Raw genomic sequence first — 27954 nt, forward strand, 5'->3', positions numbered from 1 at the left:
GATACCTTCATAGTCGAGCAGTGAGACTGTCTCTCTCCTTTTCCATTTGACTTTTCATTGCACATTTCTTCCTAAATGGGATTTTGGATGTAGAAAAGCCTACAAATGCATATGTGAGAAATGTTGATAATTCTACCTCTCTGAAATTCAGAATATCACGAAACACCAAACTCTGAGAGCAATACTTGCTAAGATACATTTTGATACAGTAGGCAACAATTCTTTTGAGGCCCTCTGAGCAAGTACATTTGAATGATGTTTCAATCTCTCGTTCGTTGTAGACATTATGTCAATCTGAGACGTCTATTCTGTTAGTGGGTCATTGAAGGCTGGGGACGCTGTGTCCCTACCTCTCACAACAGGTTGTTGGTTCACACCATAGAGATGTATAGCGATCTCTACTTGGTAATAAACGGTTTTGCATGGACATTGCCATTGAGGGCTTCCACCATTTTACAGTAGTCAACTGTGTGGAGATTCCTACGGGTTGGGATCATTGTCTTTTCTTGAAATTGTTTTGCCTAGTTTGTAAATGGCTTTGAGCTATATCTCCAGCGCTGCAGGTGGCGGTAAAATACCACCATTAGCTTTACACTTTTTTTAAACATTAAAATAATATATATATATACTTTTGTAGATAGCTTCAATGGTGCCACCCATGCTATCAAATACACTATAATTGCACAGATACAAAGTTGAGACCTTTTTTCATCTCTATGGTCCACACACACACAAAACACACACGCCTGCCACCGGCCTGCAGCAGCCATAGCAGCGGCCACTAGAAAAGTCATAAAACTAATCTTGTCCTTTATGAGCTTCCTCTTCCCACAAATCCAGCAGGTCACTCTCCATCTCCCTCTCTGTCTCTGTCTCCTCTGGGGGGCAACTGACTGCTGCTGCTGGACAGGTCCTGCATGAGGTCACAGACTGGAGACACGGCAGGCACGCCATGACATCACTATGAGCTCATCCCAACAAGACAGACAGGGGTCAGTGGAGGCAATAGGCCGCTGACTTCATATACAATATGCATCTGTGTTTGCATGTCAGAATGTCTTAGTAACCACATAGTAACACATCTGGTGGGAAAAAATCAAAGGAGACACAGCCACTGTCACTTTGTTTCTCAGGTGGAATCCTAAGTGAGACCGTAATGAAGATTGAAGATATCTACTTCATCCCCAATACGGAAACTATATGTGAATGAATACAGAAATAGTTAAAATTTCAATCACTAGATCGACCAGCATTTAAATCATGTTAGCCATTCATTTCTCCTTTCTCTCTCTCTCTTCTACCCCACAACTTTCTCTGCTCCCTCTTACCTCTCTTTCTCTCCTCCCTCTCCTTCCTTTCACCTCTCTCCCCTTCTCCCTCTCCCCCCTCTATCCCTCTCCTTCTCCCCCCTTTCACCTCTCTCCCCTTCTCCCTCTCTCTCTCTCACCTCTCACTCTCTCCTCCCCCTCTCACCTCTCACTCTCTCCTCCCTCTCACCCCTCCTCTCCCTCACTCTCATTTTCCTCGCTCTCCACCCTCTCACCTCTCACTCTCTTTCATCCCTCACCTCTCTCCCCTTCTCCCTCTCTCCTTCCTCTCACCTCTTTCTTTCCCTCCCTGTCTTAGTCATCTTAGGATGTGTCAATGTTTCTATCATTTTAGAGGTCATGCCCACTGGAGCGAAGAGGAGCTGATCTCCGGAGTGCCAAGGTGGTGCCAAGACACAGCCTTTTTCCCCTTGCCCCCCCCAACCCCAACCCTGTGACACCCCACAAGCCCCCCCTGCACCTCACACCCCTGCCCCTGCCCCGGCCGGTCCTCCTGATGAGGCTAACTAACCCCACCTCCCCCCGTCCGTTGCTGTCGTAAAGATTGTGGGGTATAAATGGAGGTGCGAGGTGGAGGAGAGGAATCAGAAAACTCTAAGAACCAGATCTAGAATTACAGAACTAGAACTAAAGAACATGAAGATGATGGACTCCATTGTTGGGAGAAACTGGACACTGACCTTCCTGGCCGGGACTCTGCTCTGGACCACCTGCTGCCTAGCTGCTCCCATGCACTGTCACTTCAACTCTAAAGGTGAGAATATCAAACTGAAGGGTGTTTTTCATTCAACAAATTTCTTTAGGTTGAAGATTCCGATTCTGTTCAGAGAGTATTTGGTAAAGCAGAAACGTTTTGGGGACCTGTCGAAACTCATCCATTGTACATTTAGGACAGAGTATACTTTTCAAAATTCTAAATATCTTGGATGGATGAATCCACTTGAAGTTGAGTACAAAGTTCATGTGGATGAATATAGGTTGATTTGTATAATATGTGTGGGACTTGGGTTAACACCCCTGGTGGTCTGTCCCAGCCCTGTGTGTGTACGAGGGGAGACACTACTCCATGGGGGAGTCCTGGATGGAGGACGGCTGTCTGCAGTGTACCTGTCTGCACCCCATGGGCGTCGGCTGCTGTGAGACGTGAGTACACACACCTGTAATCAATGTGCCTTTCTGGGTAGTTGTGTTAGCATTAGCAGTGGTGGTAATAGGAATGTCATTTCCATGGTTGGGATGAGCTTGCCATTCAACACAGCCATGTACATTGTGCCCAGAGTCAAGTAATGTAAGGAAACCAGGGTTGGGTCTGGATTTGATGTGTAGAATTGGGACAACTTCAACATAGCATTGTTCCATCAGGATATTGTCATTATGTCCTTTCAGAACACAAATGCCAGTGCGCATGCTGGGCTGTCAATTACGTTCCCCCTCTCTCCGTACAGGGAGCATCATGCTCTTTCAGAGCGCATACATACATATGGACTTTGAAAACCTACACCCCTCTCTCCGCACAGGGTGCATCGCCCGGTAGACTTCCCAGCTTGGTGCGAGGCTCGGGTGGACGTTTTAACCTGTAAAGTGACCCTGGTGCAGAGCGCTGACCCTCGCCTGCCCTGCCTCCCTGGGAATGGACACAACCTGGGCCCCAGCCACAGCTCACGGGACAACAACTACCTGCAGATGGTGGAGTAGACCGGGACCCCGGTCGGACAGTGGAGGGACGGCCTCATTGGAATGAATGTCGCCATTACAATGAGCCTGTCCTCCGATTTAAAGTGGCACCAGCCTCCACTGAAGTCGCAAGATCAACTCCCTCCACCACCGACCATGTCAGTGTAATCTAACGGTCCATTCTCACTTCAGTTGCAGATCAGTGATCAGTTGACATTTAAACCGCATGAATATTACAATACCATAAGCAGTAAATGATACTCAGTTGGAAAGCAGAGGTGAGCCCACATAATGGAATCCCTCATTTACCACCCTGTAATGCACTACTGTAAAGCTTTTATAGTAATATATAACAATTGTTGTATTTCTTCTGTCCTGTCTTGCAGTTATCCTCTAAATAAAATTATTGTTGCGTGAAAGTCATTTGTTGATTATGCATGGATAAAAGACTCCTTTCAGATTCATGTCAAATCCCACATTTTAATTCCTGATTCACATTGAACAGTGTTTCATTAACAATTTCAAAAATACAGTTGTAGAGCATATAGCTCTTGAAAATAAAACACACTATTCATGTGACAAAGCAATGGACTCTTTTGGGGGTTTTGAATAAAGGGGTAAAAAATGAAATGCTGTGAATGACCCCACAGATAGTAGCATTAAACACTGGTCATCATCATCATGTTTCAGCTAGAAAAACAGGAAGGTGAGCATTCAAAGAAAAATATAGGATGCACTGCATAATGTTAAAATATTAAAAACAGCAAAAGAAGTTGCCTGCTTTATATCTGGAATACATTCTTCCTCACACACAGTTAAATGTTGATGCTGTTGGTCCCTGTAAACTGGGAGACGTAAGACGTCAGGGCTGGATTGGTGGGGAGCACTTTGATTGGCAGGTCCCAACTGAAGGTATCCACATCAACATGCTCCGCCCCAGTCCACACGGTGACCTCTGGTTGGTTTTGCAGCACGTTGTGTGATTCCATAGGCTCTCGGGACGTGACGAACTCAAAGTGCAGACGCCATCGCAGGGTCACTGAGGAATGAGTTGAGAATGTCATGAAGCTATCTAGGAGTAGACAGAGGGTTAAATACACAGGGAAGCTTTGGAGACAAAGACAAAGGGTTGAGAAGCGCGTCTTATCGCATAGATTAAAAACAAATCTTCGACTACATTTAAAAAGCTTTTTCAAATGGAGATTAACCATCAAAAGTGCTTCCAAGACTTGGTATAATCTGTGTCTGGGGAAACTATTTTATTGTGACGGTACAATGACTAGCCCGGATCATGCCCAACATCCTCAGTCATCTATGAGAACAATGGTTTCTCTTGTCAAGTGCCCGCTCTGCTAAGCCAGATAAACAAAAAACTAACTGACAGACTCAAGCAGGGCAGGCTACTTGCTATTAATAAACATAGGGCAGAGAGATGAGTGGTGAACTCCTGATTTTCATGCCCCTTGGCCACCTCTGAGCCTGGTTCCTCTCTAGGTATCTTCCTATGTTTCCTGGTCACTGTGCTCCTGCCTGCATTGCTAGCGCTTTGCGATTTTAGGCTGGTATCTGTATAGCACTTCGTGCCACTTGTGACGTAAAAATGGCTTAATGAGATACATTTGATGGAAATTTGACTTAGCTACGTACCAATGTCTGTGCTGAAGCCAGGGGTGACGTTGAGGGGGACAGGGAGGGAGAAGTGGGTGGAAGCTGTGTGGAGGCAGGACTCTAAGTGACGACCATGACCCATCACACTGATCGACTGACCAGGACGGCGCTGGTACCCCTGCTGGATCTCCTCCTCACTCTGCAGGCTGACCGAGTACTGACACACAAACACACACTTTTAATATCCTCATTCAAGTAAAAATACGACAGGCCCTGACACACAGACATGCGCACACACACACCTGTATACAGGGAATATCCCCTTCTGAGAAGTCGAAGGTGCCGATGATGTCCTCCCCTAGTCTGTAGACGGTCTTGAAGATGCAGAACTTGGCCACCTTCCCCCGCATGTTGGTGATGTTGAACAGATCTGTGGGAGAAAGGGGTCAAAGGTCACATGCATTCCACATTGCTGCTAAACACACACACGTGTGCAATGTATGTCGGACCCCAGTAAGACTATCTTTCGCCATGGAGACCCTAATAAATCTAATCAGAAACAAACTGAGATAAGAGATCAATGGATTGGAGTCTGCAAAAAACCCTCAGTACATCATCTAGCTGATTTGGAACACAAATCACATTACAGAAGGAGGCGCATAAGAAGAGCTGCCACATAGCACAGGTCAAAAGTAGTGCACTATAAAGGGAATAGGTTGTCATTGGAGAATTAGCCTAGGAGAACAAGAGACTCACGGGGACAGCGGCGTGAGGTGATCGTCAGCATGTCCAAGGCTCTCTCCAGGGGGCGATCGTCTCTCCGGCCACCCTCCTCCTCCTCCAGGAAGGGGTTAGAGGGGGCCACCTCCTCGTCCTGGGGGAACGGCGGCTCCGGCATGCCTACGACAGGGACATCGTGTCACTCATTTTGAACAATGTCATTTTATAGGAGAAAAACATGTCCACAACAGGCATTTCATACATACAGTGCACACTTTCACATTTTGTTGTGTTGCAGCCTGAATTACAAAGGGATTAAATTGAGATTGTGTGTCACTGATCTATACACAATACTCTATAATGTCAGTGATTTTTTTTGATTTTTTAAATATGTAAAGCTGAAATGTTTTGAGTTAATAAGTATTTCAACCCCTTTGTTATGGCATGCCTAAATCAGTTCAGAACTAAAAATGTGATTAACAAGTCACATAAATCAGTTCCATGCTATATTATTAATAGTGGTTAACATGATTTTTGAATGACTACCGCATCTCTGTACCCCACAAATACAATTATCTGTAAGGTCCCTCAATCGAGTAGTGAATTTCAAGTATAGATTCAACCAAAAGACCAGAGAGGTTTTTCAACGCCTCACAAAGGGCACCTATTGGTGATGGGGAAAAAAAAAAAAAAAAAAAAAACAGATGTTGAATATCTCCGCAGCTCCCTCCAAGCTGTGGAGAGAAGCACGAGATTGAACTTCCCCCTTAGTTATCACCATTTCCCTTTACTGTGGCAATTCTGATCAAATAAATACAATATTAGCCAACTCCATGCAACATACAGAAAACAAAAATTAACTACGCAAGACTTCAACTAGCCTGTACCCCTTCACACTGACTCAGTACCGGTGCCCCCTTTATATAGCCTCATTATTGTGTTACTTTTATTATTTCTTTTTATTTTAGGTAAATATTTTCTTCTTGAACTGCACTGTTAGTTAAGGGCTTGTAAGTAAGCATTTCACGGTAAAGTCTACACTTGTTGTATTTGGCGGATGTGTCAAATAAAGTTTGATTTGCAGACTTAGCATGCAAAACTAATTATGCAAGACATTTTACTATAGGCAGAACGCATCAGAGTAGGATTCTATTGCATTGACAGCCCGTACTCTACACAGAATGGTGCGCCATAACCAATCAGAGCTGCAGTAGGCCTATATGTAAATAGATGCCATAAATGCAACTTTGCCATTCACTTTGAACTGACTGTGTTTACAGCATGAGCGGTCATGAGTAGATGCGCTTGTTTTGAGATAAAAGCAAGAGCTGCATGTAGCCACGTGCAGGGGAAGTGTTGTATTTTGAGACAAGGTTGAATAAGCTAAGTAGCCAATAGGCAGAGGGTAGCATAATGGTATGGGGAATAATGCATTTTATCTTGTAAAGTGGTGTCTTCCATCACACAACACTGTGGACAAACAGGTTAATGTCAAGCCCTGCATGTTTTTATCAAAAGTCTCATGGAATGTAGGCCTACATTGAACACCACACATTGGCTGCTAATGCAGGCTGAATGATAGAACAGCTATTTCCATGTTCTGAGATGCATTTACACCATTGTTTTTGATGGTAGGCCTACAATATGATCATCCACAGTAACCTACGTTTCTACTTTCTGAAACTTAAAGTGGGTACATTGGTGCACATGCTGGAAGTGGCACAGAATTTTCACAACGTTCAAGTTTGCGCTCAGCAGAGGGAACATTACCTTTGAACATGGTGAAGTTATTACACTTTGGATGGTGTAACAATACACCCAGTCACTACAAAGATAAAGGTGCCCTTCCTAACATAGTTGCTGGAGAGGAAGGAACATGCTCATAGATTTCACCATGAGGCCAATATAGATTTTTGTGTTCGTTTTTTTTAACCCTTTCTCATGATATCCAATTGGTTCTTAGTCTTGTCCCGTCGCTGCAACTCCCGTACGGACTCGGTAGAGGTGAAGGTCGAGAGCCATGCGTCCTCCAAAATACAACCCTGCTAAGCCTCACTGCTGCTTGACACACTGCTCGCTTAACCCGGAAGCCAGCAGCACCACTGTGGCAGAGGAAACACTGTACAACAAGGAGTCGCTAGAGCGCGATGGGACAAGGCCATCCCGGCCAGCCAAGCCCTCAACTAACCTGGACAACGCTGGGCCAATTGTGTGCCTCCTTACAGGTCTCCCGGGTTGCGACCGGCAACACAGCCTGGAATGAAACTCGGGTCTATAGTGGCGCCTTTAGCAATGCCTTAGACCGCTGCGCCACTTGGGAGGCCCGGCCAATGTTGATTTTAAAACTGTTAGAGTTTAATGGTTGCGATATGAGAAAACTGAGCATTGCTCAACAACACCGTACTCCACAATACTAACCTACATGGCAGTGAAAAGGAGGAAGACTGTACACAATAAAAATATTACAAAACAGCATTGTGGCAAAGAAATTTACTTTTTGACCTGAATACAAAGTGTTATGTTTAGGGAAAAACAATCACTGAGTACGACTCCATATTTTCATGCATGGTGGTGGCTGCATCATGTTATGGATCTGAATGTCTTCTGCAAGGACTAGGGAGTTTAAATATAAAAACGGAATACAGCTATAAACACAGGCAAAAATCCTAGAGGAAATCCTGGTTCAGTCCGCTTTCCAACAGACACTGGGAGACTAATTCACCTTTCATCAGGACAGGCCTTTATCTGCAGTGCATTCGGAAAGCATTCAGACCCCTTGACTTTTTCCACATTTTGTTACAGCCTTATTCTAAAATGGATTAAATCGTCCCCCCCCCCCAATCTGCACACAATGACAAAGCAAAAACAGGTTTAGAAATGTTTTCAAATGTAAAAAGAAACTGAAATATCACATTTACATAAGTATTCAGACCCTTTACTCAGTACTTTGTTGAAGCACCTTAGGCAGCGATTACAGCATTGATTCTTCTTGGGTATGACGCTACAAGCTTGGCACACCTGTATTTGAGGAGTTTCTTCCATTCTTCTCTGCAGATCCTCTCAAGCTCTGTCAGGTTGGATGGGGAGCATTGCTGCACAGCCATTTTCAGGTCTCTCCAGAGGTGTTCGATCAGGTTTTATGTCCAGGCCACTTGAGGACATTCAGAGACTTGTCCCGAAGCCACTGCTGCGTTGTCTTGGCTGTGTGCTTAGGGTTGTTATCCCGTTGGAAGGTGAACCGTCACCCCAGTCTGAGGTCTTGAGTGCTCTGGAGCAGGTGTTCATCAAGGATCTCTGTACTTTGCTCCAATCATCTTTCCCTTAATCCTGACTAGTCTCACAGTCCCTACCGCTGAAAAACATTCCCACACCATGATGCTGCCACCACCACACTTCACCGTAGGGATGGTGCCAAGTTTCCTTCAGATGTGACGCTTGTCTTAAAGTAATGATGGACTGTCGTTTCTCTTTGCATATTTGAGCTGTTCTTGCCATAATATGGACTTGGTTTTTTACAAAATAGGGCCATCTTATGTATACAACCCTACCATGTCGCAACAGAACTGATTGGCTCAAACACATTGAGGAAGTAAATTCCACAAATTAACTTCTAACAAAGCACATCTGTTAATTGAAATGCATTCCAGGTGACTGTATCATGAAGCTGGTTGAGAGAATGCCAAGAGGGTGCAAAGCTGTCCTCAAGGAAAAGGGTGGCTATTTGAAGAATCTCAAATATAACATTTTGATTTGTTAAAACACTTTTCTTGTTACTACATGATTTCATGTGTTATTTCATAGTGTTGATGTCTTCACTATTATTCTACAATGTAGAAAATAGTCAAAATAATGTAAACCCCTGGAATGAGTACGTGTCCAAACTTTTGATGGGTACTGTATGTAAATTAGGCGTTTCTGTATTTCATCTTCAATAAATTAGAAAAACAAAAAACATGTTTTCACTTTGTAATTATGGGGTATTGTGCGTAGATGGTGATATCATTTTTTAAAATCCATTTTGAATTCAGGTTGTAACATGTGGAATAAGCCAAGGGGTATTCCCCCCGCAGAGTCCTCGCAGCCAGACAACTTTCTCATGGCTTCTGGAGGGAAATGCTGTAGGAATGCTCAACTGGTGTCGCTCATTCAGCCGACAGAAACTTTCAACCGGTTTTCCCCATTAAGTAGCGAGTCGGAGTCTGAGGCCAAGTCTTCTCTTGTCTCTACTCCTCCCGTTACGGGGTCTGAGACGCCGAAGGCTCCCACCATTAGCTCTGACAAATTGAAAACCCTAGTCATTGGCGACTCCATTACCCGCAGTATTAGACTTAAAACGAATCACCCAGCGATTATACACTGTTTACCAGGGGGCAGGGCTACCGACGTCAAGGCTAATCTGAAGATGGTGCTGGCTAAAGCTAAAAGTGGCGAGAGTAGAGAGTATAGAGATATTGTTATCCACGTCGGCACCAACGATGTTAGGATGAAACAGTCAGAGGTCACCAAGCGCAACATAGCTTCAGCGTGTAAATCAGCTAGAAAGATGTGTCGGCATCGAGTAATTGTCTCTAGCCCCCTCCCAGTTAGGGGGAGTGATGAGCTCTACAGCAGAGTCTCAACTCAATCGCTGGTTGAAAACTATTTTGTGCCCCTCCCAAAAGATAGAATTTGTAGATAATTGGCCCTCTTTCTGGGACTCACCCACAAACAGGACCAAGCCTGACCTGCTGAGGAGTGACGGACTCCATCCTAGCTGGAGGGGTGCTCTCATCTTATCTACCAACATAGACAGGGCTCTAACTCCTCTAGCTCCACAATGAGATAGCCTGCTGCCTGGCCTGCACCCTGTTAGCAAACCTGCCAGCTAAGTGGAGTCTGCCACTAGCATAGTCAGTGTAGTCAGCTCAGCCATCCCCATTGAGACTGTGTCTGTGCCTCGACCTAGGTTGGGCAAAACTAAACATGGCGGTGTTCGCCTTAGCAATCTCATTAGGATAAAGACCTCCTCCATTCCTGCCATTATTGAAAGAGATCGTGATACCTCACATCTCAAAATAGGGTTACTTAATGTTAGATCCCTCACTTCAAAGGCAGTTATAGTCAATGAACGAATCACTGATCATAATCTTGATGTGATTGGCCTGACTGAAACATGGCTTAAGCCTGATGAATTTACTGTGTTAAATGAGGCCTCACCTCCTGGTTACACTAGCGACCATATCCCCCGTGCATCCCGCAAAGGCGGAGGTGCTGCTAACATTTACGATAGCAAATTTCAATTTAGAAAAAAAAAAAATGACGTTTTCGTCTTTTGAGCTTCTAGTCATGAAATCTATGCAGCCTACTCAATCACTTTTTATAGCTACTGTTTACAGGCCTCCTGGGCCATATACAGCGTTCCTCACTGAGTTCCCTGATTTCCTATCGGACCTTGTAGTCATAGCAGATAATATTCTAATTTTTGGTGATTTTAATATTCACATGGAAAAGTCCACAGACCCACTCCAAAAGGCTTTCGGAGCCATCATCGACTCAGTGGGTTTTGTCCAACATGTCTCTGGACCTACTCACTGCCACAGTCATACTCTGGACCTAGTTTTGTCCCATGGAATAAATGTTGTAGATCTTAATGTTTTTCCTCATAATCCTGGACTATCGGACCACCATTTTATTACGTTTGCAATCGCAACAAATAATCTGCTCAGACCCCAAACAAGGAGCATCAAAAGTCGTGCTATGAACTCTCAGACAACACAAAGATTCCTTGATGCCCTTCCAGACTCCCTCTGCCTACCCAAGGACGTCAGAGGACAAAAATCAGTTAACCACCTAACTGAGGAACTCAATTTAACCTTGCGCAATACCCTAGATGCAGTTGCACCCCTAAAAACGAAAAACATTTGTCATAAGAAACTAGCTCCCTAGTTAGAGACAGTACTGTGCAGTATCGAAGAGCCCTCACTGCTGCTCGATCATCCTACTTTTCCAACTTAATTGAGGAAAATAAGAACAATCCAACATTTCTTTTTGATACTGTTGCAAAGCTAACTAAAAAGCAGCATTCCCCACGAGAGGATGGCTTTCACTTCAGCAGTAATAAATTCATGAACTTCTTTGAGGAAAAGATCATGATCATTAGAAAGCAAATTACGGACTCCTCTTTAAATCTGCATATTCCTCCAAAGCTCAGCTGTCCTGAGTCTGCACAACTCTGCCAGGACCTAGGATCAAGAGAGACACTTAAGTGTTTTAGTACTATATCTCTTGACACAATGATGAAAATAATCATGGCCTCTAAACCTTCAAGCTGCATACTGGATCCTATTCCAACTAAACTACTGAAAGAGCTGCTTCATGTGCTTGGCCCTCCTATGTTGAACATAATAAACGTCTCTCTATCCACCGGATGTGTACCAAACTCACTAAAAGTGGCAGTAATAAAGACTCTCTAGAAAAAGCCAAACCTTGACCCAGAAAATATAAAAAACTATCGGCCTATATCGAATCTTCCATTCCTCTCAAAAAGTTTAGAAAAAGCTGTTGCGCAGCAACTCACTGAAGACAAGCAATGTATACGAAATGCTTCAGTCTGGTTTTAGACCCCATCATAGCACTGAGACTGCACTTGTGAAGGTGGTAAATGACCTTTTAATGGCGTCAGACCGAGGCTCTGCATCTGTCCTCGTGCTACTAGACCTTAGTGCTGCCTTTGATACCATCGATCACCACATTCTTTTGGAGAGACTGGAAACCCAAATTGGTCTACACGGACAAGTTCTGACCTGGTTTAGATCTTATCTGTCGGAAAGATATCAGTTTGTCTCTGTGAATGGTTTGTCCTCTGACAAATCAACTGTACATTTCGGTGTTCCTCAAGGTTCCGTTTTAGGACCACTATTGTTTTCACTATATATTTTACCTCTTGGGGATGTCATTCGAAAACATAATGTTAACTTTCACTGCTATGCGGATGACACACAGCTGTACATTTCAATGAAACATGGTGAAGCCCCAAAATTGCCCTCGCTAGAAGCCTGTGTTTCAGACAGAAGGAAGTGGATGGCTGAAAACTTTCTACTTTTAAACTCGGATAAAACAGAGATGCTTGTTCTAGGTCCCAAGAAACAAAGAGATCTTCTGTTGAATCTGACAATTAATCTTGATGGTTGTAAAATCGTCTCAAATACAACTGTGAAGGACCTCTGCGTTACTCTGGACCCTGATCTCTCTTTTGACGAACATATCAAGACTGTGTCAAGGACAGCTTTTTTCCATCTACGTAACATTGCAAAAATCAGAAATGTTCTGTCCAAAAATGATGCAGAAAAATTAATCCATGCTTTTGTTACTTCTAGGTTAGACTACTGCAATGCTCTACTTTCCGGCTACCCGGATAAAGCACTAAATAAACTTCAGTTAGTGCTAAATACGGCTGCTAGAATCCTGACTACAACCCCAAAATTTGATCATATTACTCCAGTGCTAGCCTCCCTACACTGGCTTCCTGTTAAGGCAAGGGCTGATTTCAAGGTTTTACTGTTAACCTACAAAGCGTTACATGGGCTTGCGCATACCTATCTTTCCGAGTTGGTCCTGCCGTACATACCTACACATACGCTACGGTCACAAGACGCAGGCCTCCTAATTGTCCCTAGAATTTCTAAGGGTGCAGCTTAGTGGACGCAGGGCTTTCTCCTATAGATCTCCATTTTTATGGAATGGTCTGCCTACCCATGTGAGAGACGCAGACTCGGTCTCAACCTTTAAGTCTTTACTGAAGACTTATCTCTTCCGTAGGTCATATGATTGAGTGTAGTCTGGCCCAGGAGTGTGAAGGTGAACGGAAAGGCTCTGGAGCAACGAACCGCCCTTGCTGTCTCTGCCTGGCCGGTTCCCCTCTCTCCACTGGGATTCTCTGCCTCTAACCCTATTACAGGGGCTGAGTCACTGGCTTACTGGTGCTCTTTCATGCCGTCCCTAGGAGGAGTGCGTCACTTGAATGGGTTGAGTAACTGACGTGATCTTCCTGTCTGGGTTGGCGCCCCCCCTTGGTTTGTGCCGTGGCGGAGATCTTTGTGGGCTATACTCGGGCTTGTCTCAGGATGGTAAGTTGGTGGTTGAAGATATCCCTCTAGTGGTGTGGGTGCTGTGCTTTGGCAAAGTGGGTGGGGTTATATCCTTCATGTTTGGCCCTGTCCGGGGGTATCATCGGATGGGGCCACAGTGTCTCCTGACCCCTCCTGTCTCAGCCTCCAGTATTTATGCTGCAGTAGTTTATGTGTCGGGGGGCTAGGGTCAGTTGGTTATATCTGGAGTACTTCTCCTGTTTTATCCGGTGTCCTATGTGAATTTAAGTATGCTTTCTCTAATTCTCTCTTTCTCTCTCTCTCTCGGAGGACCTGAGCCCTAGGACCATGCGTCAGGACTACCTGGCATGATGACTCCTTGCTGTCCCCATGTGTGCTACATGTCCCAGACCTGCTATGTTCAACTCTCTAGAGACCGCAGGAGCGGTAGAGATACTCTTAATGATCGGCTATGAAAAGCCAACTGACATTTACTCTTGAGGTGCTGACTTGCTGCACCCTCGACAACTACTGTGATTATACTTATTTGACCATGCTGGTCATTTATGAACATTGAACATCTTGGCCATGTTCTGTTATAATCTCCACCCGGCACAGCCAGAAGAGGACTGGCCACCCCTCATAGCCTGGTTCCTCTCTAGGTTTCTTCCTAGGTTTTGGCCTTTCTAGGGAGTTTTTCCTAGCCACCGTGCTTCTACACCTGCATTGCTTGCTGTTTGGGGTTTTAGGCTGGGTTTCTGTACAGCACTTCGAGATATTAGCTGATGTACGAAGGGCTATATAAAATAAACTTGATTTGATTTGAATACTTTCTCAAGGCACTGTCGTTTGTGTTCCGTATGCACTATATGACCAAAACATTTTGCAACAGAAGTGTTCTTATTTCACAAATTCAGGTAGTATCTGTCCGTAAATATATACATACAGTTGAAGTCGGAAGTTTACATACACTTAGGTTGGAGTCATTTTAACTTGTTTTTCAACCACTCCACATTTCTTGTTAACAAACTATAGTTTTGGCAAGTCTGTTAGGACATTTACTTTGTGCATGACACAAGTCATTTTTCCAACAATTGTTTACAGAGATTATTTCACTGTTAATTCACTTTCTCACAATTCCAGTGGGTCAGAAGTTTACATACACTAAGTTGACTGTGTCTTTAAACAACTTGGAAAATTCCAGAAAATGTCATAATGATGATGTCATTAACATAATCAGTAGTTAACTACACATGGTTGATGATATTACTAGTTTATCTAGCTTGTCCTGCGCTGCATATAATCGATGCAGTGCCTGTTAATTTATCATTGAATCACAGCCTACTACGCCAAACGGATGATTTAACAAGCGCATTCATGAAAAAAAGCACTGTCGTTGCACCAAAACAGCAACGCCTTTCTTAAAATCAATACACAAGTATATATTTTCGAACCTGCATATTTAGTTAATATTGCCTGCTAACATGAATTTCTTTTAACTAGGGAAATTGTGTCACTTCTTGCGTTCTGTGCAACAGAGTCAGGGTATATGCAGCAGTTTGGGCCGCCTGGCTCGTTGCGAACTGTGTAAAGACCATTTCTTCCGAACGAAGACAGCCAACTTCGACAAACGGGGATGATGTAACAAAAGGGCATTTGCGAAAAAAGCACAATCGTTGCACGAATGTACTTAACCATAAACATCAATGCCTTTCTTAAAATCAATATACAGAAGTATTTATTTTTAAACCTGCATATTTAGTTAGAAGAAATTCATGTTAGCAAGCAGGCAATATTAACCAGGTGAAATTGTGTCACTTCTCTTGCGTTCATTGCACACAGTCAGGGTATATGCAACAGTTTGGTCCGCCTAGCTCGTTGCGAACTAATTTGCCAGAATTTTACGTAATTATAACATTGAAGGTTGTGCAATGTAACAGCAATATTTAGACTTATGGGTGCCACCCGTTAGATAAAATAGAGAACGGTTCCGTATTTCACTGAAAGAATAAACATTTTGTTTTCGAAATGATAGTTTCTGGATTTGACCATATTATTGACTTAAGGCTCGTATTTCTGTGTGTTATTATGTTATAATCAAGTCTATGATTTGATAGAGCAGTCTGACTGAGCGGTGGTAGGCAGCAGCAGGCTCGTAAGCATTCATTCAAACAGCACCTTACTGCATTTACTAGCAGCTCTTCTAATGACTTCAAGCCTATCAACTCCCGAGATTAGGCTGGCGATACTAAAGTACCTATTAGGACATCCAATAGTCAAAGGTATATGAAATGCAAATGGTATAGAGAGAAATAGTCCTATAATAACTACAACCAAAAACTTCTTACCTGGGAATATTGAAGACTCGTGTTAAAAGGAACCACCAGCTTTCATATGTTCTCATGTTCTGAGCAAGGAACTTAAACGTTAGCTTTTTTACATGGCACATATTGCACTTTTACTTTCTTCTCCAACACTTTGTTTTTGCATTATTTAAACCAAATTGAACATGTTTCATTATTTATTTGAGACCAAATTGATTTTATTGATGTATTGTATTAAGTTAAAATAAATGTTCATTGTTCATTCAGTATCGGCGTTAAAAAAAATCATAATCGGTCGACCTCTAATTTCAAGGCCTACCTTCAAACTCAGTGCCTCTTTGCTTGACATCATGGGAAAAGCAAAATAAATATCAGCCAAGACATCAGAAGAAAAAAAAAGTTGTAGACCACAATTCTGGTTCATTCTTGGGAGCAATTTCTAAACGCCTGAAGGTACCACGTTCATCTGTACAAACAATAGTACGCTAGAATAAACATCATGGGACTACGCAGCTGTCATACCACTCAGGAAGGAGACACATTCATCTCTAGGAGACAGAACATACTTTGGTGCAAAAAGTGCTAATCAATCCCAGAACAACAGCAAAGGACCTTGTGAAGATGCTGGAGGAAGCAGGTACAAAAGTAACTATATCCACAGTAAAACGAGCCCTATATCGACATAACCGGAAAGGCCGCTCAGCAAGGAAGAAGCCACTGCTCCAAAACCACCATAAAAAAAGCCAGACTACGGTTTGGCAACTGCACATGGGGACAAAGATCGTACTTATTGGAAAAATGTCCTCTGGTCTGATGAAACAAAAATAGAACTGTTTTTCCTCCAAACATAACGATGGTCATTATGGCAAAAGGGGGCAAGCCGAAGAACAACATCCCAACCGTGAAGCACGGGGGTGGCAGCATCATGTTCTGGGGGTGCTTTGCTGCAGGAGGGACTGGTGCACTTCACGAAATAGATGGCAACACGAGGAAGGAAAATTATGTGGATATATTGAAGCAACATCTCAAGACATCAGTCAGGAAGTTAAAGCTTAGTTGCAAATGGGTCTTCCAAATGGACAATGACCCCAAGCATACTTCCAATGTTGTGGCAAAATGGCTTAAGGACAACAAAGTCGAGGTATTAGAGTCGCCATCACAAAGTCCTGACCTCAATCCTATAGAAGATTTGTGGGCAGAACTGAAAAAGCATGTGCGAGCAAGGAGGCCTACAAACCTGACTCAGTTACATCAGCTCTGTCAGGAGGAATGGGCCAAAATTCACCCAACTTATTGTGGTAAGCTATCTGAAACATTTGACCCAAGTTAAACAATTTAAAGTCAATGCTACCAAATACTAATTGAGTGTATGTAAACTTCTGACCCACTGGGAATGTGATGGAAGAAATAAAAGCTGAAATAAATCATTTTCTCTACTATTATTCTGACATTTCATATTCTTAAAATAAAGTGATGATCCTAACTGACCTAAGACAAATAAAGTGATGATCCTAACTGACCTTTTAACTAGGATTTTAACTAGGATCAATTCACAGGAATTGTGAAAAACTGAGTTTAAATGCATTTGACTAAGGTGTGTATGTATATTTATATCCTTTCTGAACACAACTCTGATGTGAGATGTACTTCTGTTAGATTAGACTGAGTAAGAGGGTCAGGAGGACTGCTCACCATGCAGGACGAGGACTCTGAATGGGACCCTCAGTAGTTTGATTGGAGAGCTGACCCTCTGGCAGCCGATGGTCAGCTTATAAACATACTTCACTGACTGGCCTCGAAAACTTGGAGGCCCGTCATTGGGAACCACCTCACTGTACGAGTCTGAGGGAGGAAGAAGTGAGAGAGCAAGAGAGACTGTAGTTCAAACGGTAAAGCATGGCTCTTGTAAAGCCAGGAAAGTGGGTTACATTCCTGGGACCACCCATTATTAAAAAAATAATAAAAATAAAATGCATGCATGCTTGACTAAGTTGCTGTGAATAAATGCGTCTGCTAAATAGCACATATATAAAAAAAGATTGAGCGAATCCCCTCTGAACTGATTATTTCTATGCTCCGAGTCCGGTTGTGGTGCTCTTACAAGTTCTGCTCTCTCCGGGGTCCAGGCGCAGGTCACAGAATAGTATCTTGGGAGGCGTGTCCAACATGCACTGCCCTCCTTCTCCTGGTGAAGACAGCAGGTAGAGTGGAAGAATAGAGGTAATTTTGTATCAGACTTTTCCCACCCAAAATATACAACTAATCTACTTCATGCACTTAAAGTGAAAAGTAAGCCGATTTGACTGAGCAGGCAGCAGTGGTTTAAGGGTGTCAGGCCAGCATACACATACAGCATTGTTAAATTTGGATCAATCGAAGGCAGTCAATTCAGTCAGTAAACTGAAATTCCAATTCAATAATTGAAAAAGGGTAACTATTTTCAATGACTTCCCAGTAAGCTGAAAATGAGAAGCTATTGATGTCAAAAGTCATTACACTTTTTAGGGGGAATTTTTAATTAAAATCACTTCCTAAATTGACAGACCCAAACCCTCACAGTATACTAGCAGTCCCAGGGTTAGTCCTCTAATCTCCATCACAAAGTGTAATTTACAGTCATGGTGGCTCAGACAGAATGGGGGTAAAAATGGCACCCTGTTCCCTATGTAGTTCATCAGGGGCGATAGGGCTCAGGTCAAAAGTATGTAGGGAATAGGGTGCCATTTGGGATAGATTGGATTTGTACAGAGACAAGGGGAGGGCATAGGGGAGGCCCTTCACACGGAGCAGATGGGTAAGATTTGAGGTGGGGGGGCAGTAAGTACATACAATACCAATCAAAAGTTTGGACCTACCTACTCATTCAAGGCTTTCTTTATTTTTACTATTTAGTGAAGACATCAAAACTATGAAACACATGGAATCATTTAGTAACCAAAATGAAGTATTAACAAATCAAAACATATTTATATTTATACCTGGCACAGCCAGAAGAGGACTGGCCACCCCTCATAGCCTGGTTCCTCTCTAGGTTTCGGCCATTCTAGGGAGTTTTTCCTAGCCACCGTGCTTCTACACCTGCATTGCTTGCTGTTTGGGGTTTTAGGCTGGGTTTCTGTACAGCACTTCGAGATATTAGCTGATGTACGAAGGGCTATATAAAATAAACTTGATTGATTGACAGCTTTGCACACTTGGCATTCTCTCAACCAGCTTCATGAAGTAGTCACCTGGAATGCATTTAAATTGACAGGTGTCTTGTTAAAAGTACATTTGTGGATTTTTTTTTTTCCTTCATTCGTTTGTTTGAGCTAATCAGTTGTTGTGACATGGTAGGGGTGGTATACAGAATACAGCCCTATTTGGTATAAGACCATATTATGGCAAGAACAGCTCGAATAAGCAAAGAGAAACTACAGTCCATCATTACTTTAAGACATGAAGGTCAGTCAATACGAAACATTTCAAGAACTTTGAAAGTTTCTTCAAGTGCAGTCGCAAAAACCACCAAGAGCTATGATGAAACTGGCTCTCATGAGGACCGCCACAGGAAAGGAAGACCCAGAGTTACCCATGCTGCAGACGATAAGTTCATTATAGTTAAATGCACATGACATTGCAGCCCAAATAAATGCCTCACATTGTTACTTAAACCGACACATCTCAACATCAACTCTTCAGTAGAGACTATGAATCAGGCTTTCATGGTCAAATTGCTTCAAAGGAACCACTACTAAAGGACACCAATAAGAAGAAGAGACTTGCTTGGGCCAAGAAACACAAGCAATGGATATTAGACTGGTGGAAATCTGTCCTTTGGTCTGATGGGGCCAAATCTGAGGTTTTTGGTTCCAACCGCTGTGTCTTTGTGAGACGCAAAGTAGGTGAACGGATGATCACCGCATGTGTAGTTCCCACCGTGAAACATGGAGGAGATGGTATGACGGTGCTTTGCTGGTGACACGGTCAGTGATTTATTCAGAATGAAAAGGCACACTTAACCAGCATGGCTTCCACAGCATTCTGCAGCGATATGCCATCCCATCTGGTTTGCACTTAGTGGGAGTATCATTTGTTTTTCAGCAGGACAATGACCCAACACACCTCCAGGCTGTGTAAGGGCTATTTGACCAAGAAGAAGAGTGTTGGAGTGCTGCGTCAGATGACCTGGCCTCCACAATCCCCTGACCTCAACCAAATTGAGAGGGTTTGGGATGAGTCGGACCACAGAGTGACAGAAAAGCAGCCAATAAGTGCTCAGCATGTGGGAACTCCTTCAAGAATGTTGGAAAAGCATTCCAGGTAAAGCTGAATGCCAAGCGTGTGCAAAGCTGTCATCAAGGCAAAGGGTGGCTACTTTGAAGAATCTCAAATATATTTAGTTTTTTTTAACACTTTTTTGGTTACTACATGATTCCATGTGTTATTTTATAGTTTTGATGTCTTCACTATTATACAATGTAGAAAATAGTAAAAATAAAGACCATGGAATGAGTATGTGTGTCCAAACTTGACTGGTACTGTATCTAAAAGAAAAATATTAGTTGCATTTCGACACTTTCCACCTCCCTCAACATGTGTGTGTGCATTCTTTATTATGTCTAGCCACTCACCTCTGCTGGGGATGAGGACAGTGTCGCTCTCTGCCTGGACATCCTGCTTGGTGCCCTGAGCTGGCAGCGCCACTCTGCTCTCACTGGCATGGAACTGGCAGTGGATCTGGGCACTGGCCCACGCCAGCATCTCACTGACACACACACACACACACTTTTTAGTCATGGTTTGAGACTTTTTACCCCATGTAACCTTACATACAGTATAGCTAACTAAAATGTACATGCATATAAATCACAATTGAGCACTACTGAAGAATGGGTGATGTGTGAGTGAGAGAAAGATAACAGACCTGCTGGCGGAGGTGGAGAGATGGGAGATGGGGTTGGTGAAGGTGATGAGACACTCCATCACCTCCCCGGCCAGGAACACCGGGCCTCGGGCCATTGAGGCCACCACCTCGATCATCTGTCCTCGAGGAACACAGAAAAAAATATATATAACCTTTATTTAACCAGGTAGGCTAGTTGAGAAAAAGTTCTCATTTACAACTGCGACCTGGCCAAGATAAAGCAAAGCAGTTCGACACATACAACAACACAGTTACACATGGAATAAACAAACATACAGTCAATAATACAGTAGAAAAAACGTAAACAGTAACTTTATAACACACGTTATTTGGAACGCCAGCTAGCTATGTTTAAAAAAACGTGTTGTGTTAACTCAGTAGTTTGGTTATTTTGACCGAGACCTTGCTAAATTAAATTGCAGCGAGATAAGAATGTTAACTAACTAGGGTTATCTACTGACTGCTGTCTCCAAATCAGTAAATTACCTAGTTACCAAGTTAGGCTAACCATTGAAGTGGAATAATGTCTCGAAAACCATACCTTGGCCTCAGATGTGGCACCAGCTAGCCAATGAGTTACGACTCAAGCCCCAGGTCAGCCAAATCAAACTGTCAAATCGATATGAAATACCCACTGTAAGTATTTGTAAATTCTTTGAGACAAATTCAGCAACACAATAACATAGCATTAATAAAGCGTTCCATCTCGCACCTGCACGAACATACCGTATCGCAGGGTAAAATTGAAAAGGCATTCAACGTACTATTTTCCCGGTATTGGACACAATTATTGAACCCAATGAATAAAAAAATGTGTGTTATACTTACAAATGATCAGTACAATTCCAATTTTACAAATGATCAGTTCAATTTCAATTTTACAAGCATTATCACAAATGTGCATTTTTCAGGAATAACATTTTGTTGGCCATCAAAAGGAGCTCCGTGGCATATGGGAGGAGCTATTTATATTGTAAGTAGCCAGTGTGGGTTTGTAGTGTGTTCGGGAACATTTATTGGACATAGCATAGTGCTAATATATTTAATAACAGCCATAATATGACACTTAAATACTTTATGCAATCAACCTTACTTCGTATAGAGGAAAAATATAGTTCGTTTTGCACAAATTGGAGGAACGGGCATAAATAATCCCCCCCCCTTTTCCTGGTGAGTTGGCCCAGTCTCACAAAATGAACTTCAATAGTGTAGCCTACTGTAAGACTTTGCATATTGGGCGCTCTCCTAGCACTACTTCAACTTGTCACTCAGGTCGGCTGTCCGTTTAGAATTGCATTTGGACATCTACCAGATAGCGTAGCCGTGCGAAAGCGTTAATCTGACATTGCTGCTGTATTTTGAACAGAATGATACAGCCTACGTGACCAAGAATCTGACTCCGAAATCAAAACCGGGTGTCTACGGATCTGCAGAAGCTAACTGTCTGACGACAAACCCACGTCTGTTGAGATGCTAACGTTAGTTAGCTTCAATATTCGTTGAAAACATCTAGCTAGCTAACCAGACGACCGGTATCCATTCTCAATAATTGCATGCGTCGCTAGCTACCTGTGCATGCTCTGCATAATGCAGGTATTTCAATAGCTCGTTGTTGTTTACTTGGACACATTAACTGGCGACAGCAGACACCACTGGCTAAACCACCTGCGCACACACGCCTCGGTAGGTGCCAGTGTCCGTTCTACCACAGTTGACTATCAGGGTCTCGGATAGATACGTGGGTCAACAACGGTGAGAACAAGTTGAAGTTTACCTTCCTTACTGTAAGATTTCCTCTCCTGTGTTTGACATTTCCAAACATTACTTTTAGTTAGAGAGCTGGCTTGAGACCTTATGCCATCTCAGATAAATTGATAAATTATCGCTCATGAAGGCATATACAGTATTCAACAGATCATAGGTGTGGTAAATTTAATCTCATTATTATTATTATTATTATGGCAAGTTGTCCTCCACTTGATGAAGATGGAGAAATAATTATCTGAGAACTACATACCTGTCCTCACCTGATGGACCTGTTGCCCAGGTATCTAAAGTTGCCATTTAGGAATCATCACACTTGTGAATGAAAATAAGTTCAGTTGAGAAATGTATTTGTTTTACTGTCACTCAAATGCCTCTAGGGCACTTGACAAATTGATTCTTCTTACACAACCCAGACAATTATCTCGTTTCCAACAGGTTTAACAGGGGTTGTTCCAACTCAGCGGAATAGACACCGGGCAGGTTCCCGTTCACAAGAAGAACTCCCTTTCGTTTCTATCCGACTACCGGCTGAACATGGAGTCAGGTGACAACAGCTCAACAGCCGAGCTCATGAGTCGGTATGTGTCTTCGGAACTCGGCTATGGGGTACCGAAGGACGGCTGGCGGATCTGCTTGGCGCATGAGTTCAAGGAGAAAAGGAAGCCATTTCAAGCCAAAGATGTGTCCCTCTCCAACATCGTTGAACACATTGGCCTTGGAGTCAGGTGAGCCCCCTGAACACCACCTCTCATCGTGTCAAGCCAGCCAGTTAATATAGCCAAACTGTGTTATTCATAGTATTTACACTTAAAGGAGAGAGATTTGTGTTATATGGTTGAGCACAACCTATCTTTATTCTACATAGTGGCAAGGAGAGGCATTTTTCAGTGCAAGGGTATGTAGCCTATCACTTTTCTCTGGCATGGGTCCCTATGGTGCAGCAGAGCAGCCTGGGTGCCAGGTGTAGTCTCATGTTTCTTTGCTTGTCCAAAAGGTAAGGTGTGTGTGAAACATGTACATATGCAGGTGCTGTGACTGGTAGTGGGTAAAGAAACACACAACCCAGCTTCTTCTCCACACTGGTCTCACACCTCAATCCTTCATTAACTTGACATAGAAACACAAAAGCTAGCTTTGTTGTGGCAATGACTTGCCTCAGTCTGTGTTTAACACCTAGGCCTAATTCTATCCAGCATGGTTCTCTAACATCTGTGGACTGATTGGTGGTTGTTGTTGCTCCCCCTCTGAAACCATTTGAGACTCATAATATTAGATTCAGGACATGCCAGCTTAGACCTTGTACTGTTGCCAGCCCAGAATCCTGCATTCCTGAGAGTAGGCTAATCAGGTGTGGGTGGCTTGCTTGATACAAAGCTGATATTGATCTACTGTAGGCCTGCAGTGCTTCTGGTAACAAAACAATGAAAGTAAGGATTACCAGCAGAAGATAAAAACAGCCTGTTGGACCTGGGTTGTTTTCAGCTGTGCTATTGGAGTTGGGAATCATGCGGAGAGAACACACACACACACACACACACACACACACACACACACACACACACACACACAAAAGAGTGTTTTAGATGGATCACGTGTGAAAAGATATCCTCAGGGTGGTAGAGAGAGGTGATGTCGCTGTTTGGTTTGACCTGGCTGGTGGGTGTATTAACATGACAACTACTGCAGACTGACTGCAACTAGATCAACAGGAAAAGGAACTGTTAGCTTTAAATAACAAAGTAATACAATAATGCTTTAAATAATATGCCAACGGCACTACAGTTGAATTCGGAAGTTTATATACACCTTAGCCAAATACATTTTAAACTCACTTTCACAATTCCTGACATTTTAATCCTAGTAAATATTCCCTGTTTTAGGTCAGTTAGGATAACCACTTTATTTTAAGAATGTGAAATATCAGAATAATAGTAGAGAGAATTATTTATTTCAGCATTTATTTCTTCCATCACATTCCCAGTGGGTCAGAAGTTTACATGCACTCAATTAGTATTTGGTAGCATTGCCTTTAAATTGTTTAACTTGGGTCAAATGTTCTGAGTAGCCTTCCACAAGCTTCCCACAATAAGTTGGGAGAATTTTGGCCCATTCCTCCTGACAGAGCTGGTATAACTGAGTCAGGCTTGCAAGCATCCCCCTTTTGCATCCAAACATAACGATGGTCATTATGGCCAAACATTTCTATTGTTGTTTCATCAGAGCAGAGGACATTTTTCCAAAAAGTATGATCTTTGTCCCCATGTGCAGTTGCAAACCGTGATCCGGCTTTTATATGGTGGTTTTGGAGCAGTGGCTTCTTCCTTGCTGAACGGCCTTTCAGGTTATGTCGATATAGGACTCGTTTTACTGTGGATATAGATACTTTTGTACCTGTTTCCTCCAGCATCTTCACAAGGCCCTTTGCTGTTGTTCTGGGATTGATTAGCACTTTTCGCACCAAAGTACGTTAATCTCTGAGTCTCCTTCCTGAGCGGTATGACGGCTGCGTGGTCCCATGGTGTTTATACTTGCGTACTATTGTTTGTACAGATGAACGTGGTACCTTCAGGCGTTTGGAAATTGCTCCCAAGGATGAACCAGACTTGTGGAGGTCTACAATTTATTTCCTGAGGTCATGGCTGATTTCTTTTGATTTTCCCATGATGTCAAGCAGAGGCACTGAGTTTGAAGGTAGGCCTTGACATACATCCACAGGGACACCTCCAATTGACTCAAATGATGTCAATTAGCCTATCAGAAGCTTCTAAAGCCATGACGTAATTTTCTTGATTTTTCCAAGCTGTTTAAAGGCACAGTCAACTTAGTGTATGTAAACTTCTGAGGCACTGGAATTGTGACACAGTGAGTTGTAAGTGAAATAATCTGCAAACAATTGTTGGAAAAATTACTTGTCATGCACAAAGTAGATGTCCTAACCGACTTGCCAAAACTATAGTTTGTTAACAAGAAATTTGTGGAGTGGTTGAAAAATGAATTTTAATGACTCCAACCTAAGTGTATGTAAACTTCTGACTACAACTGTATATGTAAATGTGACCACCTCCATACATCTTGCCTGCTGATCATTCAACCCACCAGCTTGACACTACACACCTAGTAGTTATTAGTGTGTTTGTCAAATTCAATCAAATGTTATTGGTCGCGTACACATATACACTACCGTTCAAAAGTTTGGGGTCACATAGAAAGTTCCTTGTTTTTGAAAGAAAAGCAAAAAATGTTGTCCATTAAAATAACATCAAATTGATCAGAAATACATTGTAGACATTGTTAATGTTGTAAATGACTCTTGTAGCTGGAAACTGCTGATTTTTAATGGAATATCTACATAAGCGTACAGAGGCCCATTATCAGCAACCATCACTCCTGTGTTCCAATGGCACGTTGTGTTAGCTATTCCAAGTTGATCATTTTAAAAGGGTAGTTGATCATTAGAAAACCCTTTTGCAAATATGTTAGCACAGCTGACAACTGTTGTGCTGGTTAAAGAAGCAATAAAACTGTCCTTCTTTAGACTAGTTGAGTATCTGGAGCATCAGCATTTGGGTGTTCGATTACAGGCTCAAAATGAGTAGAAACAAAGACCTTTCTTCAGAAACTCATCAGCCTATTCTTGTTCTGAGAAATGAAGGCTATTCCATGTGAGAAATTGCCAAGAAACTGGAGATCTTGTACATCGCTGTGTACTACTCCCTTCACAGAACAGTGCAAACTGGCTTGAACCATAATAGATAGAGTGGGAGGCCCCAGTGCACAACTGAGCAAGAGGACAAGTACATTGGTGTCTAGTTTGAGAAACAGAAGCCTCACAAGTCCTCACCTGGCAGCTTCATTAGATAGTACCCGCAAAACACCAGTCTCAACTAGTCTAAAGAAGGTCAGTTTTATTGCTTCTTTAACCAGAACAACAGTTGTCAGCTGTGCTAACATAAATGCAAAAGGGTTTTCTAATGATCAACTACCCTTTTAAAATTATCAACTTGGAATAGCTAACACAACGTGCCATTGGAACACGGGAGTGATGTTTGCTGATAATGGGCCTCTGTACGCCTATGTAGATATTCCATTAAAATCAGCAGTTTCCAGCTACAATAGTCATTTACAACATTAACAATGTCTACACTATTTCTGATAAATGTTATGTTATTTTAATGGACAAAAAATTTGATTCTTTCAATAGCAAGGACATTTCTAAGTGACCCCAAACTTTTGAACGGTAGTGTATTTGCATATGTTGCTGCAGGTGCAGTGAAATGCTTGTGTTTACTTACAGTACCTTATTACATTATTAAAGTGACCAGTGTTTAATGACAATGTACATAGGGCAGAAGTCTCTAAGAGTCAGGGTACTGGGTGGAGGCTGGCCATTGACTGGTGTGGTGTGTGTTTGAATGCTGTTGAGCTCTCTTTCACATTTAACAGTCTTCTGGTGCCTAAAGAGAATGAGCTAGGCAAACAGTGAAGAAATGGTAAATTAATTTTACTCAACCTCACATTCATGGACTTTGCCTCTTCCTTGAGCTGTCTTAACAAAACAAGATTGCTTAGCCTATAGGCCTAACAACAGTAAAATGAGGGCGTTATCCGTAAAGGTGTGGGCCACCAGTCTATTTGACATTGTCCCCCCACAGTCGGTCACCATGGCAACGTCAGTTAATCATTGACTCTTTTGCCCAATTATTATTATTTTTTTTTCATACAGTTCACAGGTAAGAAGAATGCTACTACCAGGTAGTCTAAAAACCTGCCCTATATTCAGAGCAGAGCTGGGGTCAATTCAAGTTGAGGATAGGTATTCAGGATGTTAACTGAAGTAACTATTCCAAATTTGAAAAAACACCATCTATTTTCAATGACTTCTCAATAAACTGAGGAGTAGAAGTTATTTCAGAAGTTTTTACATTTTAGAATTTTAAAATTAAAATCACTTCCTGAGTTGACTGCCTTCAATTCGATTTGACCCCAGCCCTGATTCAGAGGTCTGTCTGTCTGTCGCTCAATAGAGTTGAAGCAGGACTGACTGACATTTTTCACAAGGATCCATTGAAGAGGGTCTCCTCTTTGTTTACCTGTGGCTGTGGCCAACATTTTTCCACAACTACAACAAGTCCTATTCAGTTCCTATTTGAAGTCGAGCAGATCTTCTGTAACTCTGCCCATTTGTATCCATTTTGTGACTAAATTCAGCAGGCCAAATGCCATTGTCTAATGTCTACAGTAAAGTTGTCAGTATTTCTGAACCGGGCCGTTATGGTGGCAACTTATTTTCTTTGACCCCTGATTTTAAGACAATGTTGAGCTAATAGGCTATTCTGTATTTGATTTATGTGGCAGTCTGTGTGTTCTAATCTACATGCGCACCCTGTCATCTTTAACGTTAATTTCTTGTTTAGGCTTAGGGCCCCATGGTTTTTAATGGCCTTAGGTCGTTAGTCTAATCAATTACCAACATTACCAATTACCAACAATTGCCTCTGTGACCCCCCTCCACACACACACATTTTAAATACTTTATTTGAATCCACAAATTAACAAATGAC

The 27954-nt window shown here is 42.6% G+C and overlaps 3 protein-coding genes across 5 annotated transcripts in view; 2 read left to right on the forward strand and 1 right to left on the reverse strand.

Moving 5' to 3' along the window:
- Window positions 1–1934: 1934 nt before the first annotated feature.
- LOC129835248 (prostate-associated microseminoprotein-like) lies at window positions 1935–3365 on the forward strand. The gene is made up of 3 exons (XM_055900783.1): window positions 1935–2082; window positions 2363–2471; window positions 2846–3365. The coding sequence occupies exons 1-3, from the start codon at window positions 1965–1967 to the stop codon at window positions 3021–3023; spliced, it is 405 nt and encodes a 134-aa protein (XP_055756758.1). The 5' UTR covers window positions 1935–1964; the 3' UTR covers window positions 3024–3365.
- A 97-nt stretch (window positions 3366–3462) lies between these two features.
- Window positions 3463–21577, reverse strand: rgp1 (GP1 homolog, RAB6A GEF complex partner 1). The gene is made up of 10 exons (XM_055900956.1): window positions 21455–21577; window positions 21168–21235; window positions 20627–20742; window positions 20334–20467; window positions 17822–17905; window positions 17413–17562; window positions 5367–5510; window positions 4913–5040; window positions 4650–4827; window positions 3463–4041 (listed from the first exon to the last, which is right to left on the reverse strand). Exons 3-10 carry the CDS (start codon window positions 20740–20742, stop codon window positions 3818–3820), a joined length of 1158 nt encoding a protein of 385 aa, XP_055756931.1. The 5' UTR covers window positions 21168–21235; window positions 21455–21577; the 3' UTR covers window positions 3463–3817.
- Window positions 21578–21598: 21 nt separating this feature from the next.
- The window catches only part of gba2 (glucosidase, beta (bile acid) 2), a 35750-nt gene continuing 29394 nt past the window's right edge, over window positions 21599–27954 (forward strand). The window contains exons 1-2 of one of the 3 annotated variants that reach the window (XM_055900953.1): window positions 21599–22378; window positions 22829–23118. In XM_055900953.1, the coding sequence (XP_055756928.1) occupies window positions 22928–23118 (191 nt within the window). In that variant the 5' untranslated portion in view covers window positions 21599–22378; window positions 22829–22927. Of the gene's footprint in view, window positions 22379–22588; window positions 22674–22828; window positions 23119–27954 lie in introns of those variants that run through there. The other 2 variants (XM_055900954.1, XM_055900955.1) reach the window with 2 other exon arrangements.

Source organism: Salvelinus fontinalis, chromosome 36, assembly GCF_029448725.1.
Source record: "Salvelinus fontinalis isolate EN_2023a chromosome 36, ASM2944872v1, whole genome shotgun sequence".
NCBI lineage: Eukaryota > Metazoa > Chordata > Actinopteri > Salmoniformes > Salmonidae > Salvelinus > Salvelinus fontinalis.

What these genes read in the sequence shown, in the direction of transcription:
- rgp1 (XM_055900956.1), bottom strand. Translation starts at nt 20,742, where the DNA reads ATGATCGAGGTGGTGGCCTCAATGGCCCGAGGCCCGGTGTTCCTGGCC. An exon ending in CTCTCCACCTCCGCCAGCAG is followed by an intron (nt 20,468 to 20,626) that starts GTCTGTTATCTT and finishes TGTGTGTGTCAG; the next exon opens with TGAGATGCTGGCGTGGGCCA. An exon ending in TGTCCTCATCCCCAGCAGAG is followed by an intron (nt 17,906 to 20,333) that starts GTGAGTGGCTAG and finishes TGTCTTCACCAG; the next exon opens with GAGAAGGAGGGCAGTGCATG.
- LOC129835248 (XM_055900783.1), top strand. Translation starts at nt 1,965, where the DNA reads ATGAAGATGATGGACTCCATTGTTGGGAGAAACTGGACACTGACCTTC. An exon ending in CTGTCACTTCAACTCTAAAG is followed by an intron (nt 2,083 to 2,362) that starts GTGAGAATATCA and finishes GGTCTGTCCCAG; the next exon opens with CCCTGTGTGTGTACGAGGGG. An exon ending in GGCGTCGGCTGCTGTGAGAC is followed by an intron (nt 2,472 to 2,845) that starts GTGAGTACACAC and finishes CTCTCCGCACAG; the next exon opens with GGTGCATCGCCCGGTAGACT.